The sequence below is a fragment of the Magallana gigas genome, chromosome 3 (assembly GCF_963853765.1).
Source record: "Magallana gigas chromosome 3, xbMagGiga1.1, whole genome shotgun sequence".
Classification (NCBI taxonomy): Eukaryota; Metazoa; Mollusca; class Bivalvia; order Ostreida; family Ostreidae; genus Magallana; species Magallana gigas.
Window position 1 is genome coordinate 37,770,274 of NC_088855.1, and position 13,065 is coordinate 37,783,338.

The 13,065-nt window shown below is 32.8% G+C and overlaps 1 protein-coding gene across 1 annotated transcript; it reads left to right on the forward strand.

The window, feature by feature from the left end:
* The first annotated feature begins 1,218 nt into the window (after window positions 1-1,218).
* LOC105345681 (E3 ubiquitin-protein ligase MYLIP) lies at window positions 1,219-11,124 on the forward strand. Its single transcript, XM_034480118.2, has 6 exons — window positions 1,219-1,442; window positions 2,767-2,963; window positions 5,475-5,870; window positions 6,018-6,277; window positions 6,625-6,791; window positions 8,284-11,124. Exons 1-6 carry the CDS (start codon window positions 1,341-1,343, stop codon window positions 8,494-8,496), a joined length of 1,335 nt encoding a protein of 444 aa, XP_034336009.1. The 5' UTR covers window positions 1,219-1,340; the 3' UTR covers window positions 8,497-11,124.
* The last annotated feature ends 1,941 nt before the right edge of the window (window positions 11,125-13,065 follow it).

Here is a 13,065-nt window from a genome sequence, read left to right on the forward strand (position 1 = left end):
GCAGAGAGAGAGAGAGAGAGAGAGAGAGAGAGAGAGAGAGAGAGAGAGAGAGAGAGAGAGAGAGAGAGAGAGAGAGCATATATTCGATATATCTGGTAGTTCGCTCAACAGTACGGTAAACCTTGTAAGTGGCCTATAATATAATTATATATATACTGGACTTTGTCTCAGTCTAATGTTTAAAGTGCAGAAAAAAAGAATATCAAACAAACAAAACACCCCATGTGTATCGTATATAGTTGGTAGTTCGATATAAAGTACGGCAAACTGCCTTGTAAGTGGACTATACTCAGCAATATAATTATATATCCTAGACTTTGGTCTCAGTCTAATGTTTAAAGTGGTGAAAGAAAAAACCCTAAACAAACAAACAAGTTACAAGTAACTCATATGCAGTATCGCCTTAACAAGTATACAATGATAAGTATATAATATCGGCCATACTTACTTTTCATTTTGTGTGTGATTTTGATATTTTCAGTTCATGCCCATTGCTGAGTTATTAATATAAATGTACATGTATTATAATTAGTCCTCTAGCTCAGTATTTCTTTTTGTTACTATCCATGAAAAGGTCACGGAAGGGTTAAACTCGGCCTTGTTCAGACAAGGGGGGGGGGGGGGGGGGAGGGGGGGGGCTATAAAAAAGTAAATTAAGATGGAGCCCCCCCCCCCCCTTTTTGGGGGGAGTATGTAAAAGTTAAGAAAATTGACAGTGAAATTGATGTTATATTACAGGTGGGCTATGCTCTCTGTCCCCTCCCCCCACCCCCTCTTATTAAGATTTTCATGATTTTGAGAAGTTAACTTTTTTTGCTTGTCAGGTTTTTGTGGATGTGCCCCCCCCCCCTTCAAACTATTGCTACGTGCCTGTTTTTCCCTGTAAAAGTATAAGAAACAAGGGGAAAATAATAATAACAAAACCTTATTCTTGTAGAATCTGTATTTTTTTTTCTAACGGCATTTTGTTTTAATTTTTACCTTGAGAAAATTCAGAGAGAGAGAGAGAGAGAGAGAGAGAGAGAGAGAGAGATGTTAAAATAAAGAAAAATATTTATGTTCACTCGTATGTAGTTGATAATTCGTAAATACTTTTTTTTCTCCTGGGCATGCTGGGTATTACATTTAATAAGAGTGTTGTTGCATGTTCGTTTGTTTACCTGTAGTCCCGCCTCTATTAATAAAAGCGTTGTGATTGGTCAATTTTATTCCATCTCCGAGAGAGCATGTGATGTATTCCGTATATTGACTGTATGAACAAAACCGTTAAGACGTACGGATAGCGATGAGATTTCTAGTTATTATATCTTTAATGACTGATAATTATTATAGATAACAAAATGTCAACGACCAAATTGTGGTGCCTTGTTTCGCAACCGAATTCTGTTGTTCTTGAAGTTGAAGTGGATCTTAGAGCAAATGGACAGGAATGCTTGGAAAAGGTATGAAACATTTGATATTTTGTTGTTCTTTGCATTTCTTTCCCTTTAATTAAGATATAAAACCAAGTATTTTTTTATTTATTATTATTTTTTTCATTTATACACAATGTGTTGTCAAATCAGTACCGTTTTTTTAGTTGAAAATAAAGATCTGCATGAATGACAGCAGGTCGCCATGTTTCTTGGGTACAAAGTCCAACTTTGTGCAATACACTTCTCTTAGTTCTCTAGATTTAGCATTTCCCCTATTTCAGTCAAACTTAATTTCACATATTGTGCATTGATGCTTTAGAGATAAAAATTCTTACATTAAAAGTTTGAAAATGGTTTAGAATACACTACAGTATATTAAGTCAGCTGTTTTATGTAAACAAATCGATAGGCCCTTTATGTCAGTGCTATTTTTATCTCCACCGAGTCTTTGTTACTGCAGGTCGAGTGTCTTTGTGCAAGAAAACAGGGTTAATTTATGTATATATGAGCGGCAAAAAGATAAACATAAAAATACTAATTTATGCTTAGGGTGTATACGGATATTTGTTACATATTTTTAATAAAATTATTTTGCAAAACAGTTAGTTATGGGTATTTAAATTTAATTAAAATAATAAAATCTTTTCATAATTTACTTTTTATGAAAGAGTTAAAACACTTGTATTGTTAGCATCTCAAACATTTTGTTATTTCAATTATCATTTGTCAGTTCTTTATTAACTTTAAGCTATACAGCTTATCAGTACACAAGAATATCTGACAAGAATATGTCAAAGTCATTTGCATGTTAGTTCAAACATTTGATTCTTAATTAATGTATTTCAACCTTTATACCAATATCTTGAATCCTAGAACATCTAAACGTTTGTTGAAGTCTGTGATAATGAGATAATCAAAAGAGTTTGAGGTTTTTTGTTATCAAAAGACATTTTAAAAAAATATAAATATCTGAAGTGTATACACGTATTTTTATCAGTATATGCAGATATTCATTGAAATATTATTTCCATTGATGCCTGTATCAAAAATCATTTTCTCAGTGTTCTCTTAGTACTGTTTACTAATGTTGTTTAAACTTTTATTTTCATGTTTCTGTAAATTTATAGATGTGATCAGATTCAAATTATGTACAATAATAATTCTTGAACCAGTATATCGACTTTTAGGTCACAGAAGTACTAAGACCTTTTTTAGTGTGTGTGCTAATGTGATGTTTTCAAAAAAATCATTGCAAACTTGAGATGATGCAAATTACAGTACCATACTATGAATAAACTTGATTTGTTGAATACATAATATTAAGCCTGAAATTTAATATTATTTTTAATAGGTTTGTGAAAAGCTTGGTATAGACTATTCGGAGAAGGACTATTTTGGCTTGCAGTACAGAGGGAATAAAGGGGAGAACCTATGGCTGAACATGAGAAACAGAATAGACCGACAATTGTCTGGTCCCCAACCATTCCGGTTTCAACTGAGAGTCAAGTTTTTTGTTCAACCCCACATGCTTTTGCAAGAAAAAACAAGGTAAATTATAATTATGTATGAATGGTTTTTTAGTACCTGCAGCTAGGTAGTTTTTTCCTCTTCTGAAATAAGGGATAATTTAGTTTCTTCATTTTTTTAAGATGAAGAAAGGTAACTTAGCTAAACATGTTTGACGAAGAGGTGGCAGGTGAAGTTGGATTTGTTGACTGCTGCAGAGATTAAATGCTAAGCAAGTTAATTGCTCTGAGTGCATTAAATAGCATTTGTTGTTGTAGTGAGGAGAAATCTGAGTTGGCCAGGCATATATACCTGCGTCACTAGATGTGGGAGTGCTGATGGTTATAATTATGTTGTTTTCAGTTTTCTAATTCGGTCTCTTCAAAATTATCTTTTAGCATGATGTGAATTAATAAGGATGAATACAGTTTTTGAGATATTTCCATAATATTGGCATATTATATATAAAGAGAAGAGAGTTACTGTAGAGATAATGAAGAGGGTACATGTACTTGACCGTATTGAAATTTAACAGTGGCCAGGAGCACTTTGTCGTATGAATATAACCTGTTTCAACCTTTTGCAAATATACCTTTAGTATTCATGGACCAGACATTAAAATTGAGCTTGAATCATTACCATCACATTCATTACTAAGTGTGAATATGCACAATGGTTATGTAGCTGAATCCTGAATTTCAAAGTATTTTCTTTTGTTTGTGTGCTCATCAATAGAAAAAATATTTTTGCCATGTCACTATTCTCAAAACATTTCCATTTTGGCTATGTGAATTGTTTATTTACTTGAAAAAAATATATTAGGATATTTACAATATATTTCACTAAAGGTAGATCACCTGTTTGTTATTTCCATTGAAAGGAATAGAACAGCTCTGTGGTCATTGCTGGCCCCAGTGACCTTCAGGCTGTTTAGATATTCCATGTTGTGTAAATACCATGCAGTTATGGACAGAAAGTGTACAAAGAGTTCAACACATGTCAGTCCTACAGTGAGGAGAATAGGAAGGGTTAATACCTGCTCTGTTTATTATGTTAATTCTCACTGCTATGATTGATCATGATAAAGATGTTAAGAGCATCAACAGGTGCTATGATCTCCATATTCACTCAGACTAGTACATGTACCCTGGTATAGGTCAGAATCTTAATAAAAAAAAACCTCTTGCTTTGAAGCAGACCAACAATTTAACCTTGCGAGATGGCCTTCAGATTTGATGGCATGTTCAATACATGTATCAAAGTTTAAAATACACTGGGTTTTTGCAACTATGTGTGTGTTGGGGGGGGGGGGGGTTAGGGGTTAGCAGTTGGTGTCAGGTCTTGCCAGCTAGGTTTATACAAAGAGAATTTTTCCCTTGTTTTGTGGTCATTGGAAGTTTAAGGTTGGACTTTAACCTGAGTGAATTATACACTCAATAAGCAGCTGAGAGCCCTGGCATACACTGCAGTGCCATTATCAGCTATCAGACACCAGGTAGTTGAACTTTGCACTGTGAAAAACAGAGAACTCCTCAGAGATCAACTAACAAACTCTTAAGTGTTGAAATCAAGTTGTGTACCGGTAGTTTTAAATTTATTGGAAATGACATTTGTTATTGATTAGCTTTTAATCAAAAAGTTGTTAAAGATCAACTACCCTTCTAATTAAGTGTACTGAATTTACAAACATATAGATCGAGGCTAAGGGTGTTGATACGACCAAGCATATGCCTCTAATAAAGTAATTTTACTCCATAAGTAATAACATGTATGGATAACAGAACATAATAAGGCCGATCTAGTGGATTTATTCATGGCAAACGAAAATCTTTTTATCTAGAAGAAATTTTTGATGGTTTTGTTGTTTTGCCTATCAATTCGGACAGTTATTTTTAGCTCAAAGCCTTTTGTAGGTAAATCTCTGACTGATGAGTAAGTGGCACAATGCAAGATTATTTCATTGTATAGGATGAGCTTGAGTGAGTTTAACGAAGGACTTTAATTGTATTCATATATCTATGCATATATATGTAGATTTGAATCATTTGATTACGTTCAGAAAACGAAACCATCACAAGGTAATATACTTCCTTGTGATTTTTTTTTTCGCTGCTTACCTCATCCGTGCACTGTGAATTGACAATTGTTAAAGTTATTGACCTAGTATGGAAAAATTTCTGATGCGTTGCACTGTATGATCAGACATTTCTTACCGATGACTTTCAGGTCATTAAACTTTAAAATTGAGGACGAAAATAAATACCTATTATTTATCCGCTGTTATAGTAATTAAATCAAATTTAGGACATTTGATAAATGAATACAAACAAAAATTAAAAATTTGAGGAACAAATATATTAAACTTTTGATGAAATACAAAAAATTGGAATTGCCTATATTCATTGTTGAGTAATAAAGCTTGAAAACTATTTCAATTACCTAGTAAGGAACATAATGAGAAAAAATTGTTAGATATGTGGCAGAGAAAATTGGAAATAGGTAACTTTAAGGAGGATCTACAGACATAATAAGATGTATATATTTTAATTACAGACACCAGTTTTACCTCCAAATTTGCATGGAGCTGAAGGAAAAGAAACTGTTGGTGTCAGATGAAGACCATTTGGTCAGAATCATGGCTCTGATGGCCCAGGCAGAGCATGGGAACCAAGCCAACACTGAGCAACAGATTCTGTCCTATCAAAACCTGATCCAGGGAATTGTTTCATCCTCCGACGATTTCCTCACCAACCTGGCATACGAGCATGCCAATTACCGGGGAATGTGCCGAATTTCAGCGGAATACAAGGTGATCCAAGAGGTTTCGGCCCTGCCGGGATATGGCATGGAGTACCATGAAGCCAAGAACGAAGCAAATGAGGATTTAGTGGTGGGGGTGGGGCCAGAGGGTGTTGTTATTTACGACAGCAACATGACAGAGTTTTCAAGGTAGGACAAGGATATTTTTTGGGGGGGGGGGGGATCAATTTGATGATTGCATCTTAAATTAGTAATGATTGTTGAAAATTATAATAGGGTAAGATATGATACACATTACATGTACAGTTATGTCATTTTCATCGGTGTTCTTTGTAGATTCCCTTACCCAATAGTTCAGAAGGCCGTCCACAATGGCAAGAAGTGCTTGTTGTGTGTGTTCAACGAGGATGGAGAAACAACACACGAGGAGTTCAAGATGGTGAGCTGTAAGGCAGCAGTGGCTCTGTACCGCAGCATCACGGAGATGCACTCATTCTTCAGGTGTGACACGATCAACAGCGAGGTATTCTCCCAGGTCAGTCAGGATCTGAAGGGAGTTCTGGCCTCCATCTTCCTCAAGGAGAACAACTCTGTCGGTAAGGTTTCAACATCATTGATTGTTGGATGGTCACCAACAGGGGATCAGTGTACTTAATTCAGTAACTCTTGCTCCTTTAGAGGACATTGATGCTGTATTGATTTAAGCTTTAACATACCAATATATTAAGGTCTGAGATAGGTTGTTACATGTAACTGCAACATTTATTCTCAATCCCAAACAATTTACTTATGAAAAAGGAACTTTTATTCATGAGATTTTGTTATTTGCCAGTATTTTTGCTTTTGAATTTTGATGTTTTATCAGGGTTTCTTTGATAAACAAGTCCCATGTGTGAAAACAGATTTTAAGACATCTTTTGAAATGTTTTTTTTGTATGTGTAGGTATGAACTACGTGTTTGATGTGCAGCACACCTTTAGAGAGGTTTACGACAGCACAAAAAGGAAAATATTCATGTCGCAGCAGAGTCTGGATGATCAGGGCCAAGGTCACTCCGAATCAGAAATGGATACCACCTATGAAAACCAGGATGTCTCAAGTAGCTTTGAGGTAATGATGCAAATAAAATTCCAAGAAATCTGAAAGTTTTTAAACAACACTTGTTTGTATATTAAATAAGGTTACACATATATATGTACTAGAATGTGGATAATTTTCATAAGAAGTGTTGTATCCTGCTAAAAAGGGAATGAGAGTCTCAGAATTTTTTTATTTTTTATTACCCCAATATACCTGGTACTTTTAAAGGGCAGCAGTGTTTTGTTGCTATATGAGTCAGAAGGAATGAAAGCAATTCCATGAAAGACTATTAAAAGGCCACGTTTTATATACTGTGTTGACCCAATTTTACGTGTTATTTGAATCCATGCAATATTTATGCTTATGGGTTTGAATTTTTATGATGCATAGATAAAAAGAAATACTGTATGTTATTTAAAACTGGAATTTCTCACAGAAAAAATGAAGTCATGTTATATTTTTAGAAAAATGTTTTATTTATGCTACCTACTTTTAAGTGCTAGGTATTTGCTTGTCTGTCACAGACAGACACATTTGAAGTAAATATTTTCTTCTTGTTTTATTGTTCGTAAATAATTGTAGCCAGTTGAAATACTTAGCCATTGGGAAACTATTTTGGAAATCAACATGGTCATTATTATATGATAATAGGATGTGCCTGCAATCAATATAAATCATACATGACGTGTATTTTGTTATGTTACAAGGAAATAATTGTTTACAATGATGTCAAGATTATCATGATACCGGAACAAGGGGTACATTTGGCGAATAAAAATAGGTTAAATGACAACAGAAATTTATTATTAAGTTTAGGCATGATATGCTTGCATGATCAATTGAACACATCCCTTTGTTACTAATAATAAATCTGTACAGAAGTTGGACACTGAACAACTCTTTGCTTGACCTTTGAGCACAGGGAAAATAATACAACGTACACTTAAGATCTTAAGAATTATCAAGATCAAGATAATGACATAGCTAGTATGAATCACTACTCTAGGGGGTTAAAGTCCACCTCAACTATCCAGTACGTGAACTTGTATGTATGTGTAATGCATTTCCTCATTAACGAGGCAATTGAAGTCGACATTTCCTCCTAATAAACCCCAGTTTAACTATTTCAAATGATTAGGAAAAAACTTAATTCATATAGGGGTTTTCTTTTAAGGAGTCAAAAAGGGTTTAGGATTTTGGGAAATCAATGTGTTATATGGTACATGTATATGTTAGGTTTTCTTCTTGTATGCTTCCACATATGACCCAGAAATATACATGTATTACAAAAGTATTTCATGCACTGCATTGAATTATTTTTAAAGTTCTGAAAGGAAATCATAAACATGATCAAGTTTTTTTTAATAAATTTGATTTTGCCTGATCTATTTAGTTATGATACATAATGATAATTTTCAATATTCAGCCAGAAATTTCCATATCTTGAATACATTTTATAATAGCATCATTACGGTAATAATTATAATATGTTAAAATTCAAAATTGCTTCAATTTTTTGTAGATGTACAAGAATCAGTTGCAGAAAATTCAGGAAGGTTTTGTTTGCCGTGTGTGCATGGACAAAGAAATTTCAACCACACTGTGCCCCTGTGGTCACATGGTGTGTTGCTCGGAGTGCGCTGATAGACTAGATGAGTGCCCTGTGTGTCGGACAGCGATAAACAAAATTCAGCCTGTGTTCCTCCCCACCCCAGTAATGGCTGCCAATGGTTAGTTGTCCTCACATGACCATGGAAAACATTTGACTGTGATAGCCTTGTGTGTGGGGGGAGGGAGGGATATTGCCGGATCAATGCAATAAATATTTTTTGTGATTTTTACTCTGTAGATTTTAACGGGAAGTGTGCATATAGAACATGTTCATCATCACATTTCATGTTGTTGAAAATCATTTTTGTTAATATTGAGTTCATCAATCTCATTCATTATTTTGTTACAAAGATGTCTCCAAAAGGTGCATATCATGCATTCGGCGCATTTTGTTCATGTAAAGATTTGTGACGTTATTTTAAAGACAAAATCTCAAAGTATCAACCTTATGTTCATGTTTGACATTGGTTTTAATTCACTTCTATGACTGACCATGATTTACAGAGTACTTGTACAGGTAGATGAAATTTCTCAGGTGAAAGCACTGAATTTTGCAAAAATTATCATTTGTGTTCAAAATCATTTGAAACATGTTCAGATATTTGAAAAAAATTCTACCTCTAATTATGAGTTCAATACTTAAGAAATATCAATGAAATAGTAGTGAATAATTGTTTGACATGTACATTGTATCACATTGAACACAGTACAGGAGAGGAATCTTACTTTAAAAAATCTAACCACCCTAGTTTTATTTTTCTATCACTACTGTCATTGATCTTAACAGATTTCTAGTACTGTAATAGTGGAAAGGTTTACCTGGGGGAAACTTGCAAATGACTTTACACAAAATTTAATGCCCACGAGTCGGACACATTTATAATTATTATTTCGGTTTTAAAAAATGCCAAAGCTTAACATGCAGATCTTTAAGTTTGTAAACTTTTCCATGTCTACATTATCTTTCATACATGTATTTAAATTGCTGTTGATATATAGTTTCTCTTTGTTTTTTTTTCTTTTGCACCCGCTATCAGCATTTTTTTCTAAGTTATTATTTTTCACTTTTTACAAGTTACATGCTAAAGTCCTAATTAATACAGGTGGCGCTTTTGTTACCTTAATTGAATGACATTTTTACTTTTTCAAATGTCAAAGAACTTTAGTCCCAACATGTAACATGTATTTATTTCTAATTGTTCACAGGGTATACTGCCATTTCTGTATGCTGTAATATTTTTTTTTTTGCACTGTAAAACTGTAGGGAAAAGATAATGTAGATCTGATTGTCTCAGTTGGAGTTCAGCATGTAAATTTCATTGCAATTAATCCAGTTAATGTTATTTGTATATAGGATGTTTTGCTGTAAGCATTTTACATTTGGCTGTGTATTTTATTTAGTGATTTGGCTGAAAACGGCTTCTGCCAGATCAAGTACATTGAGTCATACATTGATAAATGCCAAGCATATATGTATAAATATAGGTGCATCAAAATACATGTATATGCTAATTTAAATTCACAAATACTTTTTGAAAAATCCGTTCCACCAAATACATGTATTGTACACACCAAATTGAATATGTTTACAGTATTTACAGTGTTTTCTCAGCATTAAATATTTTCTAAATATACCAGTAAATAGAATATTAAACCTTAATACATGTAATTGAAAAAAAAATAGAACTGAAAACTGCATTGCAGAAATAACCTAGCATGTATGATATGAAAATTGCAATTTTTTTTTCATTTTGAATTCAAGAGTCATTCAGAGTTATGTCACCTTTTTTTTTAAGTATGGTTGTAAATTTCATTGTGTGCGAGTGTATTTGTACAGACCTTGAGTGGCAAGAAGTGAAGTACCTTAAAGTTTTGATGTAACACAATGGGCCACTGTAAAAAGACATGTTTGAATGGTTGTAAAGAAAAAAAATTAATATATGATCTACTCAGAAGAAATATGTATCGTGTAAATATTGAGAAGATTATTTTTGAGGCATTTTTAATTACCTTGGCAAAACTGTGCAGAAAAAGAAACAGGAGTATGAATCAAATTATATTTTTATAGACATATTTTTCTGCAATAATTCAACAGAAATTTACATTCCCTTCATATTGCCTTCATCAACCTTACTGACTACCTGGTAGGTAAGAAGAAAGCATTTGCCATAATTAAGATTTAAACTTGATATTTTGATGGAAGAAGGAATCTCTTGCTTTGCTTCAAGTCACATGTTGCCTTTTCAATCATTTACCGTACTACATTTTCTGTTGTTTGTCCATTTTTGTCAAAGAGCTCGGGCATGTGTTTGTTTATTTTGGTTTATCTACCATGAAAGATAATGACAACCAAAGTCTTTGTTTACCGGTACTACCAGAGATGATAAAAACTGCCTGATGATTTTAATTGTGTTTTTCTTGCCCTTTGTTTTGATTTTTTTTTTCATCAGCATCACAATTTTTAATTTTATTTGCTTTTATTTGGATATCAAAGATTGGTCATTAATGGTAATATTTTTTGTTTAAGATTCATGTGAATGTCTTGAATAATAGGATTATAGAGCTTTTAAGGAATAAAACAAAAATCAAAAGGGACATGGTTTTACTGTACATTGATGTTGAATTAGTTCTTTTTAAATGAGATAGAGCTGCTTTGTAGAAGATAATTGTCTTTCATTTATGTTCACATGTGTACATGGATAGAGAATTGAATCGATTCCACAAAGTAATAAAATTGTTTTAAAATGTTGAATTTGAATTATTTTCTTTTTAAGTGGAACAATAAAACCTATTGTTAGGTCAGCTCAGTGAAGACTGATAGTTGTTGATGAGCACAAGTTATGTTCATGTAATATTACATGGAACATTGCGGGTACATACCGGTAACAAGTTTTTCCTAGAACCACAAGGCTAAATTTAAAGTATAGACTTAATGATGAAAATGGGTTACCGGTACATAACACAATGTTAAGGGTTCACTTCAAGTTTTTTATGTGTTTCATGTGGGTTTGAAGGTAGTGGGCATTGCAGAAAAAATATATCTAGCAGGTTATGTAAATTTTTAATTTCTTTAATGCATGATCACTACCTTCAAGTCTTGTAATGATATACCAAAGAAAACATATTATCGATAATTATACATGTTAATATATTAACGTCCTTCAAATCTCTTCTTTAGAATAATTTTACATTAAATTAATGTAATTGTTAATCTTTATGTTGCAAAGAAGGAACAACAAATTTTTATGATATATGGAAAGTTTACTCTGCACATCTTAATAATTGGCGGATTCATAACTCACTGACAGAATCAAACGAGATTTGTTGAATGATGAAAAGTAACTATTTTGATGTCTGAAGTTGATTTACGGAGTCCATGCTATCATAATACCGGTAAATAAAGATTTTAGTCTATGCAAAGTAACCTTGAAAAATTGAAATATGACAAGAGCCATTTAACATCATTTATTATGGAAACTTGAATGTTTTTGTCACTTTATGAACTGAAAACTACCGAATATTGCATTTGAAGGCAGGTATAAAAAAATTGGAGAAATGTATACATATATGTATTCAAATGCAGGCACAAACTGATTTAAACTAGATAGATCGTGATTTTGCATTGTCAGTGCCTATGCTGTATTTTACCTTTATCAGAAATCAAAGGAGAAAATACTCAGTATATGTGCAAGTAAGATAATGAAAGTAGACATTCAACAGTTAAAATTACCCTAATATTTTTTGAAATGTTGTACATGTACATGTTTTATTTATGACTTCTTTGTACACGCATATCTGAAAGACAAACTTGCACATCTTCTTCAATCTCCTTTTAATTTTCAAACGGTAATATGGTTCACAAAATAGATCATTCTGCTTCATAACTGCAAGTCTTAGAATAGAAGCATCTTGAAACGAATGAGGTAATAAATGAAGAGAAAATCTTAAACTGATCTCTATTGTTGAACTTAGCTGTGATAGGAAATTTTTTGCTCTTGACCTAAATGTGTGGTTTTTCCTTTTCTATTTAAATAGTTTCTGAAATTTAAAGTTCTGGCAATGTGACTGGTCTATTATATATAACATTATATCCTTTAAGATATTCTTACTTTACTATGGAAGAATGGTGTGAATTATTGCTCAATATTCCTTTTAGAGATATAGAATTCTAGCATACTATCAACTTGAATTTAACTATTGAATAGAACAAATAAGCTAAAGTGCAGAAAATGCAAAGGCAATTGCAATGTTTAAAAGTGACAAGATTTTGAGGGGCTGGAGTAAATGTGACAGTGTTGCAAATGATACAAGCTTAGGGTTCCATTGCTTCTTCACCATAACGCAAAAAACTCCATCCTTAAAGATTGACACATATGTACAAACTTTTCATATTTCAAACAAAAGGGAAAATTTTTATTTTATTTTAACTCCACTGTTAAGTCTTCAAAATGTGCCACATCTAGATCTGTGTTGTAGGATTGGTGAACAAAAATGCTTTGAACAGAGTTTGTTTAGATGTGTAGGCGTACTTCAAAAAGTTTTTTATCAAGTAAGCCCACATCATTGATATAGTGCACTCCCCAGTAGAATCACAAATTTGTGAATGAAATTGCTTGATTTTATGTGAATGACCATAAGTAGTCATACATGTATGTTGTACATTATGTACAAATGAGTTATTGTAAACTATCTA

Bases quoted from the DNA above. Each gene is read 5' to 3' on its own strand.
- LOC105345681 (XM_034480118.2), top strand. From the start codon at position 1,341: ATGTCAACGACCAAATTGTGGTGCCTTGTTTCGCAACCGAATTCTGTT. The intron at 2,964-5,474 runs GTAAATTATAAT...TTTTAATTACAG, and splicing joins CTTTTGCAAGAAAAAACAAG to ACACCAGTTTTACCTCCAAA. The intron at 5,871-6,017 runs GTAGGACAAGGA...TGTTCTTTGTAG, and splicing joins AACATGACAGAGTTTTCAAG to ATTCCCTTACCCAATAGTTC.